The sequence below is a fragment of the Anopheles coustani genome, chromosome 3, assembly GCF_943734705.1.
Source record: "Anopheles coustani chromosome 3, idAnoCousDA_361_x.2, whole genome shotgun sequence".
Lineage (NCBI taxonomy): Eukaryota > Metazoa > Arthropoda > Insecta > Diptera > Culicidae > Anopheles > Anopheles coustani.
Genome location: NC_071288.1, coordinates 26,026,562 through 26,049,708, shown reverse-complemented (window position 1 = coordinate 26,049,708; position 23,147 = coordinate 26,026,562). Strand labels below are relative to the sequence as shown.

Sequence of the window (23,147 nt, the reverse complement as noted above, 5' to 3'; positions counted from 1 at the left end):
TGGAAACTGCCGACTACAATGGATGATGCCGCGGCGAAAAAATAAGTCATCATCCCGCGTGGTGTGACTTATTTTGTACGAAACTCTCAGCCATCAGAGGCCCTCGGGCGAGGTTTTCCTGCTGCCGAAGCGAAGGGCCTTGCAGCGGCTCCCGAGGGCACAACAAAACCCCATATGCTACAGGGTTTGAGACCATCAAGATCAAACAGCAGGAAACGAGACAACGAGAGTGAGCGAGCGAGAAGGAGAAGGTGTGCAGCGATTTAATTACTCATCCTCATTCAAAGCCCCTATTCGAGGAGATTTGAATTAATTAGCTAATCTGCTGAAAACTGTGCCAACGGAAGTGCCAACGAGGCGCTTCCCCTATAGCTCGCCAACCTTTGGTCGGGGGGAGAAAGAATGGGGGATGCCGACAGGGAGTCTCGCTGGTTTGAGAGAAATGAAAAGTTTTGTTTTCGTTTCATTCCACTGTTTCACTCCCGCGGGGGATTCCGTACGCGCACCGGCGGTGCATTCTTTTTGTGTTTTATTTTCTCCCCTTGCTTTGTGGTGCGTGCCTCCAGATCCCCCCCTCCACCCGGTGCCAGTTTCAGGTCAGAACGAGTCTTCCGTGCCCCTTCTTCCCGGCGGACGCCTGGCCGCTTTCCCGCGCGAACCGGGAGCTATTAATAAATTGTTCCTTGCCTGGGGCCTCCATCCGCTTTTTCCCTGCCACGTTCGGGGGCGCGGATAGAGCGAAAGAGAGGGGGGAGGGGGTCGCACAATGCACAGGAACTTCCAATCGTCTGCTGCCCCCCGGGTTGGGTATGCAATCCGGGCCACAAGTCACACACCGTTCGTCACTTGCGCTCGTTCCCAGCGTTCAAGTCACCCTCGGCGGAGTCATCATCATCGTTAGTCGCATCCCGTGCGCATAAGCTGCCGGGCCGCGCAACCCAAGGGATCGGGATAAGCGGAGCGGTTTAGCGATCGTTTAAGTTTCGCGTTCAGCTGCTGAACCGGTGAGCGATCGTGCGCTTCACTCCAGGCTCGTTTGTTTGACATCAATGAGACGGGCATGCCGGGTTTCTCCGGCAGACATATCCGTCGCCATAACTCACCCGAACGCTGGTCCGGATGCGCTAGACAAACTGTCCGGATGAGGTTGATTGACGGTGGTCCGCTGGCTTACTTCTGTCATGGTGACGTTGGTTTCGAGGTATTCCGAGTATCTCCTACCGAACCGCTCTTCCTAGAAATGCCGTGGGTCTAAGCGAGTCAAAAAAGGGTCCTCCAAACACTAAACGATCTTGATCGAAACAATTTGAGGGATCTTTTATTCGGAATAAACGTTTTCGTATGCAAGCTTTAGGACAGGTTGGCTATATCCGATGTTGCTGAAGGGAAAGAAATGATGCTTTTTAATGATGCAGGAGGACGGTAGCCGACGGTACCGAGCGGTGGCCAGCGCTGTTGGCGGACACAACCTGGGCAACGTGTGCTGGACGCAGCAGGACGGCCGGCTGAAGCGTATGCACGAGCTGAGTACGCTTGGCAACCGGCGGCTGATGGCGCACGATCGCGTTGAAGCCACGGAAGTCATCGGCCGTGTAGTCCACGATGCGCTCCGTGCCGTCCGATTCCACCGTCCGGTACTGGCCACGCACCCGATCACCGTTGCGCACCTCCTGCTGGCTCTTGATGTCACCCGACACCTCATCCCGGACTGCGTAGCCGTAGCTGTAGCTGTCGTCGTTGCTGTCGTAGTCCGTGCGATCGCGACGATCCTGACGCTGCTCCTGTTCCTGCTGGTTGCGGTTACCCTGCGTGAAGCGCTGCTCGTCGTACAGGTCGTCGAAGTTACGGGAAGCCCGGAGACCGTCGTCGTACTGGCGAAGGACTCCTACCCGGTCCTGGGACGATCGTCGAGCTCCCAGCTGTGCGTTGGAGCAGGCAACGACCAGCAGCAGCCCGAGGGAGATGAGCGAGATCTGGAGTAATGAAGATGAGCAGAGGCGTTAGTCCCAATTCTTTCAATTGCAAACAACCCTATTAGTACACACCTTTGAAGACATTTTAGGCGTCCGAGGAAAGACTGATAAGTTGATATACTTAGAACACACAGCTGCACACTGATGATCCTCCACGGTGTGAGCCGCCCATTTTATAGGGATTCACCCCAAACAACCAAGAACCTTTGCTAAAGGCGACCCACCAGCACCCGTTCTCTCCAGTCGCAAGTGTCGAAGCGATTCACGCCGCCCAACGCTATCACGTTTCATCTGGTTGAACTTCGTGTCGGTAATTGATTACAATGTTTTCTGCATACGCTGTTAAGGTTGTGCGGTATCACATGCTACCCTCGGTCGTTGGCGAGGCTTCCGTCGGTTTCCGGTTACCGCTTCGCGATACCGCATTGCGGTGGCATCGGGCGAGCATGCGATAGGATGCGTACGGCGTCAGCTTTCAGCAACATTGAAGCTGTCAAAAGTAGTTAACATTAGGTGTAACAACATGTTTTGAGGTTATCCCATGCAGGCAGGGATAACAGCAGTTTCTTTATTCTCTGGAAAAATCAACCAGTTTGTCGTAAATCTTAATTACTGGTTGCTTGATTTAGAACCCTATTTATGTGTAGTTAAATAAACGAGCCCACAATACAAGCGGCCCCGATCGCCCATACAACAACTATCATGACGAACGAGGGCAATTAAAAGGCACGCACAATTTGGACTCAATTGCTCCACCGCGGGTTTAACAATAGAAAAACGGGGAAGGAAAATGCATCGGCGGGAACGTTAACCCAATTTACGTTAAATCAATTCGATCGATGCCATAAATAAGGTGGCCACGAGCCGAAAGTGTCATGGCCGTTTGGACCTGGGCCTCCAATTTCCGCCAAACTTCCGGCCGCTCGTGGCCGTGTCGTGATTTATGAATGAACTAGATTTCAATTTTCTTGCCTTCGCTCGCCATCTTTCAGGAGATGGAGTTTTCTATCCGGTTTCTCTTTCTTCTTACCTTCGGCGGAAAATTTATCAGTTGTTTCAGTGCCTCGCGTGAAAAAGTCGGAAATGCGTAAGTGCTGGAAAACGCGGCAACATGAGTTAACAAAACCGTCAGTTTTAGAGCCTCAACATTCAAAGCTTTCAACCAAGTACCGCGTAATTGGTGGTTTTAATGTTTAATGTTGATAAGAGCAGCAAGTTCTTCACCGATCCACTGGAACCAACCTTGATGGAAACAGTAAATGGCAGAGAACATCGATGCTTAGTTGGTACCGTTTTCGCCGTTTGTTACAAAAACGGAACAGGCAGTACATTTGTGTACTTGTTACTTGTTTCAAATCTAATTGATTTCGTTACATCTTCCGATATTCCATCGTGGGTAAATTCACTTGCTTAGAATCATTATTCTAGGTCATCACCTTCCTTCACCCGAGACTGACCTACTTTTGACCTATTCACACGATTCACTTTCTTCGGTAATGGCGGCGGAAAACAAAAACCACAGCCCAAACCCCTTAGAGAACGTTAACACCTTCTTTAGTTCCTCCCCCTTTCGAGGCCGCGACCCGCGGGACGAGGACGGAACAATAAAGCTTTTCGCTGCAGAAAGAACATTGGCCCACAGCCTCTCGGCAGCCCATTAGCTGCCCGGATCCGGTCGTTGGGTCGCACTCTTTACGACACGAACCTCGGGTCGGGTCCATCCCATCCGTCATTCAGTGGGAATCTAAACAGAGTGAAATGTTTCCCAAAAACAGTCCGCCGCACCGACGGTCGGTCGGGAAATGGAAGAAAGAAAGAAACCCCCCTTTGGCTAACAGAAACAAGCAAACCGGACAAATTCAACGGGCAAGTGATTCTTTCCAGCGACTCCGGAGCTGGGCCGAGAACCGGAATTTGGGGAACCTCCGCCGAAAACCCAAACAGGGGGCCCTAGATTTGTGCACCGTGTTTGACTGGCCAAACATCGTTGACCTTAATTTTTATGACGCGCAGATGACGAGTACGCGTAGAGTGTGTCTGTGTTGTTTTTATGTGTTGTTTTTGTTCGTTCATTCCTTGGGCGCAAACAAACCGAAAACGATCTCTTGGGCCTCGTTTAGTTTTCCTTCCCTTTGCCACGTTCCGGCCAACGTTGACGAGCCTAACTAGCCCAAAGCCGCGTCCCAATGTTCGGTACATCATCTGTGGCCGCCCGGATTCTTCTCCTTCGTTCGGTCGAATTGAGCGTTTTGACGAGATTTGCGCCCGGTACCCGAAACTGACCAAGTTTCGGACGCTGGGAATTGGCCCATTTTTTTCCCGTGAGTTTGTGTGCAGAAAATGATGCATCACCTAAGGCAACAATATCATTAACCGCAAGCGGGTTAACGGGCGAGATCGGGGGAAAAGGGATGGCATGGCTGGTATTGATACAGTCGAGTTGGGAATTGCAAAGCAGAACCGAAGATGACTTAATTTTAGGCGACACGGTTCCAGCTGACTGTGCTTTTCTTATTTGTTTTTTGCTTGATTTATCCCGTTCTGGATTTTATTTGAAGTTCCTCGTCTGTCCCACTGGTGAAGTCTTTCGTTTGATCTTCTCTTTACTTAGCGGACTGGAAGCGTTTGCTCACGTCGAAGGTGAGATGATGGATTTGTGTGTTTATCTTTTGATGCTTCAATAGCAGAGAGGTAAGTTCGGTGAACTATATCTAAGGTTCAAAGAAATTTGCATTTTGTGCTACTGCGATTTATTATGGGTGCTTAAAATTGTTAATAATGTTCCTTTTTCTTTTATAATATTAGAACATTTGTTGTCGAAATTGAAATAATCAAACCAGTAGAAAGAATGCAAAAAATACATCATTTGAGGTATTCATTTACTTCTTTAAGTTTCAAATTTATCCGTATCGCTTTGTCTGATTGCTGAAGCTTCAATTCGTTCCAACTGAATGGTGTCAATATTTAAATTGTCGGTCTCGAAAATGCATCGTCCTTTGCATGGTTAAATCTTCTTGCTTGAAACATATTTTTCCACATCATCTTCCCGCGGGCCGACGAATTTGCAGACAGCTATCGAGTGCTTGCGACGAATGCCGTCACAAAACAATTATTCGGCAGCAATGTGTTTGCTATCGTGTTGCAATTCTCGCCGCAGCGTGCGCCAGCAAACAAAACGGGAGGTCCAAAATGATTTGAATAATCGTTTCTTCCCGTCCTTGGCTAGGGATAAAGCTGTCGAATCTTGTCACATTTGTCGCACTTTTGTGCTCACGCGCATCCGAAGCCATCCATGGTGACATCGGTCTTGTCCAGATGTGCTCGATTGGTCGTGTTTCCTGTTGGTGGTTGTTTTTTGACATTTTATTGCAAAGCAATTTGTTAGCGTTCCCTTGCGCCGTCTCGGTGTCCTTCCTGTCGATTCTTTCGCCCCGTAGGTCATGATGTGCGCCAAGCTCAAGGCAACGACGCAATGTTTTGTCAACTGCACCCAAACTGCACGGCCGAGGGCCGAATGCAAATTAACACGCGTACAGATGCACATTCGTTCGTGCGTCCGTTTTGGGAGGCGTTTTTTATTCTCTTATTTTATGTCGTTCCCTTTGTCGTGCATCTCGACATCAAGGTTGCCGCCCGAATGCGCACGGGAAAGGCCAAGGCCAATAGGCGAAGAGGGTCAATGCGACGAGGTCCGGGGTTGGTTGGTGATTCTTTTCCGTTTCCCGCTACGATATGTCGCATAAGGCAATTTTGTGCATCTCCCGATCAGGCCGGAGGGCAAAAAAAAAATGGAAATCATCGCTTGTCACACGACGCGTCGCCCGAGATGGATCGATATGATTGATCGATGGAACGGACGCCGCACCAAACGGGAAGCACGGGACTCGTTCACTTGTTTATGGTCCTTACTTCATTTGCATTTTCGGTGGCCATAAAATGAGCCGAACGAACGGATGCTTTCCTACCTCCCCAAGCTCACCGGACTCTCGTCGTTTCGTGCGCCATGGAAAGGCACATTTCGCCACCCCAAACTACCCACCGTCGGCCCAAAGCTGGTGGCTATAAATTACTAATTATTATTATCATACGGTTCGCGTTGCTGCTTTCATCCTAGCGGGTCCATCTTTGGGGTTTTGTGGGGAGATTAATCGAGCGATTATTATTTTATGTTGCCGATTTCTTCTAGTGGTGGCGTTTGTTGGTTCGATCCGGTTTATTTTGTTTGATTAAAAAATGAGTGAATCAATAAAAACATAGCTATGGTAATATTGTTTTTCAGAAGGTTACTGTAACTGGGATTATGCGCTTTGGATGCATCTTTGACAGTTATATATTTCTTTGTGTTTTTTTTGTTTTAAAATACTTTTTTTTAATTTTTTTACTAGTAAAATCATACGGTTATAAATCATACGGTAAGAAATCAATGTAGCGGCAGAAACAAAAATCGATTTCACCGCGGCCGGCGCACAAAAAGCACGCACGCTTAATGACGATGAGCTTTTGGGAAGCGATATGCATAAATAGTAATTTGCAACAAAGGAAAAGTAAATCAACCATCAGCCGGATTGCTTCCCGGAGGGGGGGGAGACAGGATTGCCACAGTTCTTCCGATCGGGCCTGGCCACGCAAATGCAAATGATCGCAATGAACATTAATCAGGAATAAATCACAATTTTTGGCAGCTCAAATAGCGGAACTGCTGTAAATTGGTACCCGCACGAACGAGGCTGTAATTATTCTTCCATAGCAGGCTCCCAGTCCAGTGGTTGGGCGGGGGAGGTAGTCTGGGGGGGGGGGGGGGGGGGGGAACGCACGACCAGCTGGGGCCGCACTTTGGCTCCCATTATTGTTTCTCGTTTCGCAAAACAGGAATATACGGGCCGAGCCAATCATTCATGCCGCACAGCCAAACCAGCGGTCAAGAATCGATGTCCTGAAGCGACCCGGTCCGGTTTCCCATTTTCTCCAGCAAGCCTCGCGGGATTTCCCAGCCTCCCGATTGGTTGCGTTTTGGCAATGGCTTTGGCCTTATCGCAAGGCGCCTTCGGGTGCCCATCGGACAGAGAGTGCAAACAAAGAAAGGCACAAAACGCTACAGAGACGACGTCCCAAAATAAGACACCATCGCGGACGCCCAAAACCGACTCGATCCTTCGCGAACGGAATGTTCACATGACAAAAAAAGCAAAAAACGGTTAAATTTAAAGCTTCTTTAGCCCGAGGGAGCTTCCGGCCTTTCTTACGAGGACGCACAAGAAGGAAAGAAAGTAAGCGAAAGAGAGGACAGCACGGGAGGGAAGCAGACGAGCGCTGACTGCAGGAATTTGGGACACCACGCACTAGCGATGCCAGCGCGATGAAGGGTTTATTTAAAAGTTAAACCAACACAAACACACACACAAGCTCTTAATGTTGCCAATATCACCATCATAACCCAATAACGAGCAGCACTCCTTGTGCATCGCGCATTTCGTCGGTTCGCGTTGTGAATTCGCGAATGGAAGCGTTTTAATTACATTTTTATGTTCTCGCCTGCCCGTCTTCCTGCGACGGTGGTAAGGAAGGGAGTCCTCGATGGTGGAACGAGGAACGTCGAACCCGAAAAAGGTGGCCTGGTGTGCCATTGCTCATAAATGTACGTCCAAAATGTTTCAGGTTTTCCACTTCCTCGACCGTGACCCTCCCGGTTGGCTCTAGTGAGTCCTTCGTGCTTTTCGCCTCGAGGTCGAGGGGCAAGGGTTTGCAAATAGGCTAAAAAACAAGTTTGCTTTCAAGCATGTCGCTGACACCCTTTGAATCAAAGATGTGGAAGGTGAAGCAGGCGCAATGTAGCCATAATGATTACTCTTCTTCTAAAGCTTCCAATCGTAACGAGGTTCCGAAGCGATATAGTTAAATTATCTTTTGTCACACCAATTAATGGCATTGGTCGTGGTCGAAGGATCGGCGAAAACTTCATCGTTTTTCATCCCACGTTTAGGATCTTTTTTTTCCCCCGCCGACGTCGGTTTCGGCAGCGTTTTTTCGGGGGAGAAAACAGGGGCCCAAAGATATCGATGGTAATCGTTTTCGGGAGTGGCCAATATTCTCTTTTACGCGCTTCCCCGCGGTTTGATTTATGATGCGCGTTGGTGCTGCGCACAAGTGCGTACGGACAACACTCGGCGTACCTGTTGGTGGCAGAAAGCTAGCATGCTGTAGCCGACTGACCCACAAACCGGTGCGTACGCGGAATAAATAACGCAACGGTTGCGGTTCTTGTGGAGGCGACGGCAGACACGGCATGAAAGTAAAGAACCACGTCGTACGCGAACGCCACGTCTCGTTGCTGATGCAGAATTAATGAATGGGTGGATGCATCGGTGTGCATGATGCATGTAGCCTATGTTGACTGAACGTGCACTGAGGGGTGGAAGAGTTGACTTTCAAGTCCGTTGGTCTTCCTTTGTTGAAGGAAAGCGCTGAACTGCTTGTAGTTACAGTACACTAACAGATTTCAAGGATCCAACTAACCCATAGTGATTGTTTTCACACTGATTTATGTATTTAGGAACAGTTCACACAGTGTTACATCTAAAGCTCATACAACACTTTAATATGTCTCGCATATGTTTTCGCTTACTTAAAACCACTTGTCTTTGTCTTGGCATTTTCTGATATCCTTACTTCCATTAATTTAGAACAATTTTAAATTAAAATTTAGGAACTACTTTCTCTTTCGATTTCAACAGCCCAGACCAGTTGGTTTTGGTGATTGATTCGGTTTAGACTCAGAATTAGCACCTAAATCATTTCATGTTATTATTTCTGCTTACGAAGAATAAAAAAATGAAATAGTTGAGAATTCAAACAAGTAATAAACCATTCCGACTAATTTTAGACTACGTTTTCAAATCGATTTGCAGGTCGATATATGTAGTTTTGAATCCAAAGTAAGACATTGAGTTCCCAAATGTTGATTCACTTGATGTTCAATTTTATAAAGTGCATATTGTAAAAAATATTCACAATATACTTCGTAAGCACAAACAATTTACGATTACGATATAGATAACGTTAAAAGAGCTCTTACTCAAAAGAATATAGTATGTTTCTAAAACATTGTACCTCCGCAAAGCAACAAAATGTTGGATTTGTTAGCAGAGGAATATTTCAACATGAATCCAACAAAGAAAAGAATGAGAAACCAGGCTGCTTTTATCGTAAAATACTATACCGTAATAACCAGTTACTTTTCACATAAAGGTTCACAACAAAGGCTTGTGCAACATCGTATTTAAACGTGATTCAAGTAGTTTTTCTAGTGCATAGTGCAAATCTTCCAAATTTATCTAAAAACACTGATACATGGTCTGTTAATTGATGTTTATGAAAAACATCACGATCGTATAGATGAGGTTGAGAAATTCGGTAAACTTTGCCATCGAGACCTCGTTGATTGAACCGCAGGTGAACCGGACGCGTTGCTGACTGCGTCCGAGCAGAATCGCGATCGTGCGGATAGCCGATCGGTACTCGTGGTGGAACTCCCGCGAATAGCGCATCTGCAGCATCCATTCCGTCCCGTAGAGCCGTTCTCCGATCAAGTTGTTCTGTTGAGTGTGGAAGAACGTGAGAGTGAAAATGTTTCCCCCAGCACCAGGAAATGGTTACTACCTACCATGCCCTGCACCTTCTCGACCAAAAAGCAAAAGATGAAGTAGAGAAACACGAGCGGGATCGGATACTCGACGAATGTTATATTTTCCCGCAGTGCGTTCTCGCGAAGCACTAAATAGAAACTGGCCACCAGGAAAGTTAGCGAAAAAAAGTGCTGCAGCAGGAACAGAAGACTTGAAAACTGTTGCATATACGATATCATTCTGGATGTTTATGGAGAAACGAAATTAGTTGTCTGTAAGTCTTAATATCAAGTTCAAAGCAAGCAAAGCATTACTCGAATATTTCACAATGTCGCTTAGCACATTGACGCAGCTCGTCGTGATAGGCGTTCCAGAAGGACTTCCGGCAAGACTCGTTGCCTTCGTCCTGTAGCCGCCATTTCACGGTATCATCCAGCTCACCGAGCCTGGAAGCTAGTATCTCCATCTCAGCCAAAAATCCCGCCAAACAAACGTTCACCATCGAACAGCCCATGAAGAAACACAGCGAAGGAAAGTAGATAAAACAGATGTAAAGGGAGTGAGTCAGGGGCGTCCCAACTGGTTCACCCCGAATGACCAGGATCATACTTTTTTTCTCGTATTGATTGTCGAAAAAACATTGTAGCACAACGACAAATACGGCAACTTGAGGAACTAGCGTGAAGTAATTGCCCCAGCGGTAGTAACGTTCCCGAATCCTTCCGGTCAGCGGATGGTTCCGGGCGAACGTTCGATCGTTGAAAAAGTCCTCCAGTTTCTGAAAGTATTCGTAGTGACGGGTGCTTGCACTAAACATGATCAAACAACCTATGAACATTCCTCCACAACCCGATACGAACGCCAAATAGTTGGCGTCCTCCGGTTGGTATAGGGTGTAAGTAAGTTTGTGTAGTACGCTCAGCAGATACAGAGAAAAGGCACCAACACGAATGGCCATTACGATTCTTGCCGGGACCGTATGGAGACTGACCGGATATCCTGCTATAAGCTGGAATAGTCGCAAAAAATGAAAATAGTTTCTTCCTTCGCGCAAGAAGAGCACGGTGTCGATTTGACGTCTGATCCACTCCATTGCTTAAAACTGACTGTACGCCACAATATCGGCTGTTGTGTAAGTTGGGATCCTTAGAGAAAGACCGTGACATCTAAGGACATGACGCAGAAGGTCTGGCATGGTGAAATGGCTATTAATCAGATGTTCTAAAAAATGCATACCTTCAGGCACAAGCGAATGCAACGCGTTAACGAGGTTGCATTAGAATGTTCTCACTGAAGGGTACTTTAGTACTCTGTAATCATATGGGCGTATGGATTGGAGTAACGAGGTCTCTAGTCCTTATCAACAAACTGGGTTGGGCGTGGGAAAAAAAACTCCTTGCACCGTGGGAACACATTCTGATCAAAGCATCACGAAAGTTTTCTTTGTGTTGTTCATGGCGGAAATGAAATATTAGCATATTCGATCGTTATCATTGTTTTAAAATTGTGTTTTTAATAAATAAATTTGCCAACAAATCTCTTGTTTCTCAATGTAATAACATTGAAAAGAATTAGCGTTTGGTTAAAGTTGTTTCCGCACATCTATATTTTGCTCTGTATTCAAAGGGAAAAGAAAACAACAAAAACAATGATATTTCATACATTACAAACACAAATCTGATGAGCTCATCATGAAGTAAATGATCATTTTATTGCGTGTAAGATATGAGAATATTTTCTTTGAATGTTTTAGTTGTGGATGTCTAAATAGCTGCGTGGAATTTAAATAGCTTAAATCCCTTGACCCTTGAAGTTCCCTTGACCTCGCCCTCAACCAAACTAAAACAGATCCAACAACATTTCTGTGCAAATACCGTGCCAAACCAACTTTAACATAAACTTTTAGAGGGTACTTGGTAGTTAAATTGATGACACCATAAGACGTTGTTCCCCTAGTAGGAATGTTACCAATTCGCTTTACATTTACGCTTATTTCGCATTGCGAACATTGCTTGTTCCAAATTGAGAAATTCATACACATGATTTGATTTGAAAGAACTGTTCGATTAGCTGATGCAAAACTTGAACCTATTTTTTCCCATTATTTGAGATGCAAACGACCTTTCTTCATTTGCTCTGCTGCTGCGAATCAAGACATGGCGGTCGCAAAAGACTATGGCGTTCTCAATCACGCATAAAGTTCTCTACTACTGAAAATGTATTTTTCATGTTTTGTATGAACTCGGAACGAAACAAACTCTTGTGCTGCTGTTGCTATGGAAACGTGCGATGCAAGCAGTGTTGCTAAGTGCATAGTGCAAATCTTCCAAATTCGTCTTATCATGCGGGAACCATCTCCGTTAGTTAATGTTTATGAAAAACATCACGATCGTATAGATGAGGTTGAGAAATTCGGTAAACTTTGCCATCGAGACCTCGTTGATTGAGCCGCAGGTGAACCGAATGCGTTGCTGACTGCGTCCGAGCAGAATCGCGATCGTGCGGATAGCAGATTGGTACTCGTGGTGGAACTCCCGCGAATAGCGCAGCTGCAGCATCCATTCCGTCCCGTAGAGCCGTTCTCCGATCAAGTTGTTCTGATAAATGTGGAAGAACGTGAGAGTGAAAATGTTTTCCTACTGCTCCAAGAAATGATTACTACCTACCATGCTCTGCACCTTCTCGACCAAAAAGCAAAATGTGAAGTAGAGAAACAAGAGTGGGATCGGATACTCGACAAATGTTATATTTTCCCGCAGTGCGTTCTCGCGAAGCACTAAGTAGCTGCTGGCCACCAGGACAGTAAGCGAAAAACTATGATGTAGCAGGAACAGAAGACTTGAAAACTGTTCCATATGCGATATCATTCTGGATGTTTATGGAGAAACGAAATTAGTTGTCTGTAAGTCTTAACATCAAGTTCAAAGCATTACCCGAATATTTCACAATGTCGCTTGGCACATTGACGCAGCTCGTCGTGATAGGCGTTCCAGAAGGACTTCCGACAAGACTCGTTGTCCTCGTCTTCTAGCCGCCATTTCACGGTATCATCCAGCTCACCGAGCCTGGAAGCTAGTATCTCCATCTCAGCCAAAAATCCCACCAAACAAACGTTCACCATCGAACAGCCCATGAAGAAACACAGCGAAGGAAAGTAGATAAAACAGATGTAAAGGGAGTGAGTCAGGGGCGTCCCAACTGGTTCACCCCAGATGACTAGAATCATGTTCTTTTTCTCGTACTGCTTATCGAAAAAACATTGCAGCACAACAACAAATACGATAACTTGAGGAACTAGGGTGAAGCAATTGCCCCAGCGGTAGTAACGTTCCCGAATCCTTCCGGTCAGCGGATGGTTCCGTGCGAACGTTCGATCGTTGAAAAAGTCCTCTAGCTTCCGAAAATATTCGTAGTGATTGGTGCTTGCACTTAACATGATCAGACTTGCTATGACAATTCCACTACTGGCTACTACAGCCGCCAAATAGTTGGCGTCCTCCGGTTGGTATAGGGTGTAGGTAAGTTTGTGCAGTAGGCTCAGCAGATACAGAGAAAAGGCACTAACACGAATAGCCATTACGATTCTTGCCGGGACCGTATGGAGACTGACCGGATATCCAGCTATAAGCTGGAATATTCGCAAAAAATTAAAATAGTTTCTTCCTTCGCGCAAGAAGAGCACGGTGTCGATTTGGCGTCTGATCCACTCCATTGTTTAAAACTGACTGTACGCCACAATATCGGTGGTTGTGCAGGATGGGTTCCTTGGACAAAGACTTTGACATCTAAGCCATGGAGAAGTGGCTATTAATCAGATGTTCTAAAAAATGCATACCTTCAGGCACAAGCGAATGCAACGCGTTTACAAAGTTGCATTAGAATATTCTCACTGAAGGGTACATTTGAACTCTATCGTATGCGTGATAATGTTTGCACCATTCAACAATAACAAAATTTTAAATATCCTCAAAAATTTTAGGATGTAGTTTTTTCATCTATCCTAAAGGGACATGTTTGTCAATGTTTTTAAGCATGTAAGTCTTCCATTGAGTTGCCATTTGTGACCATTTTAGTCTCCATGCGCTTTCTGAATGCGCTGCAGGTCCTAAAAATGTAAGTCAGATCTAATTCTCTACAAAAACTGGTCAATGTTTACCGGAGGCTTGTCATATTTGGGTTTTCGTTTAGAGTAAGCATTGACCTTCATAACACGCCATATTGAGTAACCCTAGTTTTGGGTGCGTTTCGAGGGCCAGTAGATACTTTCGAGGATAGTTATCCAACCGTATTCCTGTCCAAGACCTTTTCCCCGGTCCACCGGGATATTCCTATGGCATCGGCAATTTGTTTTTGTGATAGTTTGGAGTGAGAGAAATCGCGAATAGACTGCTACTTTGTCATGGTATAAGTGCTAAACTAAGTAAAACGTGATTTTTCTTTCGCTAACTATTTTGGCGCGAGTTAAGAATTAAGTGGATGCAAAGAAAGCAAAGGATTTGTATGACCAGAGAAAACGGGAACCATATTGGTACGATGGTGCAAACATTATCACGCATACGGTATAATCATATGGGTGCATGGATTGGGGTAGCAAGGTCCTTATCAAAGAACTGTGTAGGGCGTGGGAAAAAAACTCCTTGCACCGTGGGAAAACATTCTGATCAAAGCATCACGAAAACTTTCTTTATGTTGTACATGGCGGGGATGAAATATTCCCATATTCGATTGTTACCAATATTTTAAAATTGTGTTTTATAAACATTTATAAATCTAATGAGCTCGCATGACATGAAAAACTCACCTCGCGAGGAAAATAAATCACACCTGACCCGAATGCGAACACCAAAGAGACCCCTTGCCGGAAGCTATCAGGTATCTTTCAATTAAGCGACTCCTCCAAAAGCGAGAATCCTGTAAGTGGGGAGGATCGACCAAATTTCCGAACCACTATTGCATGTATAAATATTTTGCTAGCATTCGAATTATGTATTTTACTCGGGTTGACGTGTTCATTATTTTTATTTAGATTCTGCAAGCCTGTTGGGAGAGTGTTGTTCACCAATTTTATTGTAAATGATGTCCAGAGGAATCGTCCTTATAGCATGGAGTAAGTGAACATTTTATTGCGTGTAGGATATGAGTCTATTTTCTTTGAATGGTTTAGTTGTGGATGGCTTAAGTTAAATAGCTTAAAACCCTTGATCTTTGAAGTTTCTATGACACCATAAAACTGACGTTGTTCCCCTTGTAGGAATGTTACCAATTCGCTTTATTTCGTATTACGAACAAAGAATTGAGCAATTCATAATTACACATGATTTGATTGGAAAGGACAGTTCGATAAGCTGATACAAACCAGTCTTTTCCCATTATTTGAGATGCAAACGACCTTTCTTCATTTGCTCTGCTGCTGCGAATCAAGACATGGCGGTCGCAAACGACTATGGCGTTCTCAATCACGCATAAAGTTCTCTACTACTGAAAATTTATTTTTCATGTTTTGTATGAACTCGGAACGAAACAAACTATTGTGCTGCTGTTGGTATATAAACGTGCGATGCAAGCAGTGTTGCTAAGAGCAGAGTGCAAATCCTCCAAATTCGTCTTATCATGCGGGAGCCATATCCGTTAGTTGATGTTTATGAAAAACATCACGATCGTATAGATGAGGTTGAGAAATTCGGTAAACTTTGCCATCGAGACCTCGTTGATTGAGCCGCAGGTGAACCGGATACGTTGCTGACTGCGTCCGAGCAGAATCGCGATCGTGCGGACAGCCGATCGGTACTCGTGGTGGAACTCCCGCGAATAGCGCATCTGCAGCATCCATTCCGTATCGTAGAGTCGTTCTCCGATCAAGTTGTTCTGATAAATGTGGAAGAACGTGAGAGTGAAAATGTTTTCCTACTGCTCCAAGAAATGATTACTACCTACCATGCTCTGCACCTTCTCGACCAAAAAGCAAAATGTGAAGTAGAGAAACAAGAGTGGGATCGGATACTCGACAAATGTTATATTTTCCCGCAGTGCGTTCTCGCGAAGCACTAAGTAGCTACTGGCTACCAGGACAGTAAGCGAAAAACTATGCTGCAGTAGAAACAGAAGGCTTGAAAACTGTTGCATATACGATATCATTCTGGATGTTTTTGGAGAAATGAAATTGTTGGTCTGTTAGTTTCACAAGCAAGTTTAAAGCAAGCAAAGCATTACTCGAATATTTCACAATGTCGCTTAGCACATTGACGCAGCTCGTCGTGATAGGCGTTCCAGAAGGACTTCCGGTACGACTCGTTGCCCTCGTCCTGTAGCCGCCTTTTCACGGTATCATCCAGCTCGCCGAGTCGATAAGCCAGTATCTCCATCTCACCAACAAACCCCACCAAACAAACGTTCACCATCGAGAAGCCCAAGAAGAAACACAGTGAAGGAAAATAAAGGAAACAGATGTACAGGTCATGGGTCAGCGGCATCCCAACTGGTTCCCCTCGGATTACTAGCATGGCGCTCTTTTTGCCGTACTGCTTGAGGCATATACTTTGAAGTATGATAAGTAGCAAGCCAACTTGAGGAATCAGGGTGAAGCAATTGCCCCAGCGATAGCAGCGTTCCCGAATCCTTCTGAACAGAGGATGGTTCCGGGCGAACGTTCGATCGTTGAAAAAGTCCTCTAGCTTCCGAAAGTATTCGTAGTGACTGGTGCTGGCACTTAACATGATCAGACAAGCAATGAGCATTCCACAACTACCCGATACAACTGCCATGTAGTTCGCGTCCTCCGGTTGGTATAGGGTGTAGGTAAGTTTGTGCAGTAGGCTCAGCAGATACAGAGAAAAGGCACTAACACGAATGGCCATTACAATTCTTGTCGGGACCGTATGGAGACTGACCGGATATCCTGCTAAAAGTTGGAATATTCGCAAAAAGTGAAAATAGTTTCTTCTTTCGCGCAAGAAGAGCACGGTGTCGATTTGGCGTCTGATCCACTCCATTGCTTAAAACTGACTGTGTCCCTCGGTTATAATATCGGCGGTTGTGCAGAATGGATTCCTTGGACAAACACCTTGGCATTTAAGGACATGACGCAGAAGGTCTGGCATGGTGAAATGGCTATTAATCAAAAGTTATTAAAAATGCAAATTCTAAGTGAACGATCCTTTGATACTATGTGTGAACGAGGTTGCATTAGAATGTTCCACAGAATGGTACTTTTGTAGAGTACTCCATAATCAGAAGGTCAGCTAGAGCAAGGTTACCAGCATTCCTGTACTGTATCAACTATTTAGGATGTGACTTCTCGCATCATGAAGATATATTCTTGTCATAAGAACTGATAAGAACTCATTTCCACAAGAACATTTATTTGCGCTTTCGAAACTAAGAAGCCAGCAAAATAATTGAAATGGTTTGACTGTTAAACGTTTTCAAGGTTGTGATGTTAGTTCGACTGAATTTAATCCTTTTGAAAAATGTTTGTAACTTTTTGTTTTTAAAAAGGATTATTCAAAACCAAAGCTCCAAACCGATTTCTTCTCAATCTTGCATTATTATAAAAACTAACAGTTGAGAAAAAATAGTGCCCTTTGATTCAGTGTTTATAAAAATGGTCGATCCATTTATATAACTCATTTGTATTTTGATCATTTCGGTATAACTCAATGGGATTTTATATCGCACTAACTCCTGGATAAATAATCTTTTTACAACAAATCTAGCGAATAAGTGTATCATTTAATTGTATCAAAATGAGTATCCAAGTAAAAAAGCTTTGATTTCTTTGAAGAGTTTCCGGACGAATACCTAATCGAAATAAACTAATACGAGCGTTTCACGAACACAGGAAATCCATCTTTAGATGGATTAGGCTATCGAACGTTTACTTCAAGACTCCACCATCTGAAAACGTTTGTTGTGTTAAAGCAGTAAAACTTTGATAACGATCAATCAAATTACCAACTGACGATAAATTAATCCGATGCATTTGCATCATCCTGTAACACGACCATAAACGGCGCAGGCATATGAAATCGGTCCTGAACCATACCAATAAGCGGGTGTGTTCAAATACTGCGCTAAAGTTAATCTTTTCGAAACTATTTACTAGTTAAACTAATCCATTCTTTTCATTCACTAGTACTTGGGGTTTAAAAAGCAGACCTCGAATCGCATTTAGCGATTAATAACTTTCACCCAAGGTCACTTTCGCATTGGTATACGATCGGTGGGGTGGACTGATAAACATTAAACAGTAGGAAATCGTTTTATGACCTCCGAATAGTGTTGTTGGGAGGTACCAAGTTCAATCTCATACTTGCACCACTTGACCGAAGGGAAGCGTGCGAATTTATCGGCGACCATAAACAGCCTGACACAATTCTTCCCACGTACGATCCACTTGGTGGTAAGGTGGTCGAGCGCTTTTCCACCATTAACGATGGACGCGATCGATCGTGCGGCGGATGGCGTTTTCGGTACATAACGCGGGTGGTTAACGGATCGTTACTTTTGACCGATGTTAACGTGCGATTAAGGCAACAGAAAGGTGCAGAGACTCGAGAGACGGAATCGATTCGGAACCAACCAAAAAACCCACTCTAGGAGATGTATTCACCGTCATCGTATTCGTTAGCAGCATGGGTGAATTAAAATTTAACAAGTTCGAATGCTGTTCCAACAATACCTATCAATATACAATATGTTTTTCGAAACCGCTACTAAACGTGCGGCGTATAATAGTTAGAACAATAGTTAATTTAAATACATTCTATGCTGTTAACTGAAAGATAGAGTGATTGCATTGCTCTCGGTGATATGGTTTAAAACACAAACTTCTTCATTATCAGTTCTGTTACAACAAAAGTTGGATAAAACCAATTTAACCATCATTTGAAATAAGTAGATTAGGCTGCCTACATTTAGGGGCAACCCGAACTATTACATTTCGTGAAACGGGAAATTGACCTTGAATTGACGAAGGACTTTGAATCGGTACTTTACCGGTACCGGTTGCGTGAATGTCACAAATGACACAAATTATCTTCAAAAGACCATTTGTGTAAAACGGCTAAGGAACTAAAAAGTTATGCTAGAATTGACGATTTTAGGAACATGTGCAAGAGTGCAATCTTGTTGCAGGAACCTTGTTGAATTTGAAGCTTCCACCAAGATTACTGAAGCTACAGGTTGGATCGCCACAACTTTTCAGGTCTCTTTACCTTGATGGTACTGATTACAAACATGATCCGATTTTGTGGTTAGAATCGCCGGTTGCTGAGGATACTCAGATAGATTATTCCTTAAAATTCCATTCCTGATACAGGAATTATATGATTGGTAGAAATTGATCAATATAAATGTGTTTTACATTCTGGTTCAACTGGTTTTGTTTAAAAATTGAATTGATGGCGCTATGAAAAAATTGAATTGATGGCGATATTTACCTGTCAAATCGCTCTAAATGACTCAACCTAATGAGTTTCTTTGGTATCCACACAAAATGCGTGCCAGTAGTGATGGAGAAACTGAATCCCTACAGGGATTCGAACCTCTCGATTCGAATCCATTATGAGATCCGGATCTTCGAATCCGAATCCCAATCCGTCATATCATACATGATCATCCAATGCCGATTTTTCATATGTTGTGTTTAATTCAATGAATGATTGACCAATGAATGTTGTGTTTAATTCAATGAATGAAATGGGGCCCGTTACAGCCGAGCGGTAGCGCCGGTTAGAAAATCGGCCCATGAGCCCGGGGCGCACCACCTCGACGTCGTGGGTTCGAATCCCAACCGAGACCGGATCCTCTCCTGTACGAGAGGACTGACTACCCACGTACAACAGGGAAACAAGTCTCGTAAGCCCTTAACGGGTAGGCATGACCAAGAGGCCGTTACGCCAAGAAGAAGAAGATGATGAGTAAAAAAATGAACAAGGACTTTTTATTTTTATTATCTAATTTAACTTAATAGAATGAATGAGTCTACATAGTTTTGAGACATGAGCGCTTAAATGAGAACAATTGGTGGTCATGGCTGTGCGAAAAGAACTAATAGTATCTACACATCTCGCTGTACTTGGGTCCCTTTCTGTTCTTGGTAGTGGCACCACATTATCAACCAACTTTAAGTGGCGGTGGGAACAACAAACAGAGCCAAAATATCCTCTTACACTCCGGAAAGTGGTACCTTGGGGGACTCGGCGATTTACCTTTCAAGGTGATTGTTCAGGGCCGTTGTATGGAAGGAACAAGATCAGGTCCCTTAAGTAGTACTGGTGGATTTCACCACACTATTGTTGGAAATGGGTGAATACCTCTGCGTATAAACCTTGGGCAGAAAAGAACTAAAGTTGGCAGCACTGCATTTGGCTGTCAACGTAACTTAAACTGTATGAAATAAATTATTGTTACTGGACTTTCAAAGAGACAACACGTGTTTTCTTGCTGCTTTCCTCTATTGGTGTTTGATCCAAGGGTGGAGTATTTCCACAGAAACCAAAAGACATTACTCAGTATTTTCAACAGGTTATGGGCCCAGCCCCAGTGCTTCGGAGCGTGTGTTAAAGTTTTTGGTTGAGGACAAGGTTTTCCAGGAAGTGCATTTGTGGTATTCCTGAAGAGAAACGGTGTAAAGAAAAAGTAACAATGGCGGACGGTTGGAAGGCAACATTTGCGAAGCTCGGGAACGGTAATTATCAAACATGGAGGTTCCGCATGCAGTCCTTGCTGGAACGCGAGGAATTGTGGGACATGATAGAATTACCGAAGCCGGAAGAAAATGATGATGATTACGCAGACTGGAAAAAGAAAGACGTCAAGGCGCGAGCGACGATTTCCCTTCTTGTTGAAGATAGTCAACTTCGCTTTATAAAGAAAAGCAAGACGGCTCGTGACATGTGGCGCAACCTGCAGGCTTACCACGAAAAAGCCACCATCGGTAATCAGGTAATGTTGCTTCAAAAGATATGTTCCAAAAACCTGTGTGAAGGCGGTAACGTGGAGAAGCACCTCGAGGAATTTGAGGACTTGTTTGAGCGCCTCGACAACGCCGGGGTAGAGCTCAGCGAACTGCTGCGCATAATTATGATGCTACGCAGTCTCCCACCGTCGTACAGCAGTTTCGTTACGGCATTAGAGAATCGGCCGCAGGAGGATCTAACCTTAGATCTGGTAACTGCGCGGTTGCGGGACGAGTTCCAGAAACGTTCCAATTCTAATGACCTCTCAGAAAAAGAAATGGTGTTAAAAATGACAGAACGGAGCGAGCAAAGGAAGTGCTTCTTTTGCCAGAAACCTGGACACTTAAAGAAAAACTGCCGCAAATTTCTGGCGCAATCCGGCAGTGAAAAGAGTTTCAAGCCGAAAGCGAAACAGGTTCAAATGGAAGGCGAACGCTCGTCGGAGGAGAAGCAGGCGGCGGTTATTGGAGCTGTGTGCTTCATAGCGGGTGACGTCATACCGGGCGCATGGACGATTGACAGTGGTTGTACATGTCACATGACTAATGACCCTGAGTTTTTCGCCGAATTTAAAAGAGAACCTTTGGGTGATGTGACTCTAGCAGATGGAACGAAAACAAAATCGACCGGAATTGGGAACGGTGTGATTGTAGGCATGAACGCCAATGGTCAACGTGTGGCCATCACACTGGAAAACGTGTTGTTAGTTCCAGCGCTAGAAGGTGGGCTTATATCTGTAAGAAAGCTCGCAGCAAAGGGTTTCTCTGTAGTATTCGGAAGAAAAGGTTGCGAAATAAAAGCACAAAATACTACCGTAGCTGTTGGTATATTAGTCGGCAACCAGTATAAGCTAAAGGTGGTGGAAACGTGTATGACAGCAACGCGTTATCATGGTGTAGACTGCCAACACACGTGGCACCGGCGAATGGGACACCGTGACATACAGACTGTGAACACGATGGTGAATAAAGGGCTAGTTGACGGAGTAAGAATGACAAACTGCCGAGAGCGGATGGTGTGTGAGTGTTGCATGCTGGGAAAGCTGGTGCGGAAGCCCTTTCCGCAGGTTCTAGAGCGGAAATCTAAGCGACCAATGGACATCATACACACGGATCTCTGTAGTCCTATGGAGCGTCCGACGCCAGGCGAATACGGAGACCCCTGCGGGGAACAGGCGGCAACAAAGAACCTAATGAAACAGGAGGAGCGACATGTTTTGAATGATCCTGTATTAGAGAGTGACGAAGATCTTCCGTTTGAATGTGACAACAAGAATGAAGGGACCCTGTCACAACCGAGAGCATCAGAGCAAGAAGATGCAGACAAAAAATATGAAGAGGTGGCCAGAAAACTAGTGCTCATGGAACAGGACCTCAAGCGTTCGGAGGAGAAGGTCGAGATGAACGAAAGCAAGATCGTCGAGCTTGAGGAGGAACTCCGCGTTGTCGGTAACAACCTGAAGTCGCTGGAAGTTTCGGAAGAAAAGGCAACGAAACGGGAGGAATCGTACGGTGGTCAAGTGAGAGTGTTGGATCAGCGTCTCAAGGAGGCTGAAGCTCGCGCTGAATTCGCTGAACGTTCCGTTCAGAAGTTGCAGAAGGAAGTCGACAGACTCGAAGATGAGTTGACTGTCGAACGTGCCAAGAACTCCAATAGATCCAGGGTACACAGCGGAAAATGAAGGAAGCAAACCGTTCGAAGACATAACACTGTACAGGGGACGCAAAGCCAGTCAGCCTAACAACAGTGACTGTAGTGCGAAAAAGCGCGTGTTACAATACTTGTAAAGTAGTAAGGTTGGTACTCACCCAGGAGGAGTGTTGGAAATGGGTGAATACCTCTGCGTATAAACCTTGGGCAGAAAAGAACTAAAGTTGGCAGCACTGCATTTGGCTGTCAACGTAACTTAAACTGTATGAAATAAATTATTGTTACTGGACTTTCAAAGAGACAACACGTGTTTTCTTGCTGCTTTCCTCTATTGGTGTTTGATCCAAGGGTGGAGTATTTCCACAGAAACCAAAAGACATTACTCAGTATTTTCAACAACTATCAATCATTGATAGCTGGCGGTGTTAACCAAAACTGTGCAAAAATACCTGCCCTACTCCGGAAAGTGGTCTCCTTTTGCTAGTTGGGAAATCTAAGATGTATCTTCTTGTGCAATCGATGGCGACCGTTGTATGAATGGAGCAGAGATGGATACGATTGTTCTGTAGAGTAATGCCCCAATGCCCCCTCTCGTTTGGTGATTTATATTTAATATCGTAAGATACTTTCGTCCCTCTCAAACCTATGTAGGGGTAAGCGGTGGAATCATCATCATCATCATCATCATCATCATCATCATCATCATCATCATGTAAACAAATCAATGTCGGTCTGGAAATTTTTTATCCTAATCTGAATCCCCAGAATCCGGTAAAAATGGTCTGGTCCTCATGAAATGGGTTTGATTGGGTAGAACAACTCGGATAATGGACATTTTACTGTATTTAGTGGACATTTTACTGTAAAAAATAGGTTCCTTTGTAAAAAATAGGTTCCTTTGTAAAAAATAGGTATGTCCATTGGACATTCTACACAGCGTTCGA

General features: G+C 44.7%; 1 protein-coding gene across 1 annotated transcript; it reads right to left on the bottom strand.

Annotated features, from left to right (window-relative positions):
• Positions 1 to 1,290: 1,290 nt before the first annotated feature.
• LOC131258814 (cuticle protein 19.8-like) lies at positions 1,291 to 2,103 on the bottom strand. The gene is made up of 2 exons (XM_058260193.1): positions 2,046 to 2,103; positions 1,291 to 1,973 (listed from the first exon to the last, which is right to left on the bottom strand). The coding sequence occupies exons 1-2, from the start codon at positions 2,055 to 2,057 to the stop codon at positions 1,404 to 1,406; spliced, it is 582 nt and encodes a 193-aa protein (XP_058116176.1). The 5' UTR covers positions 2,058 to 2,103; the 3' UTR covers positions 1,291 to 1,403.
• Positions 2,104 to 23,147: the final 21,044 nt, after the last annotated feature.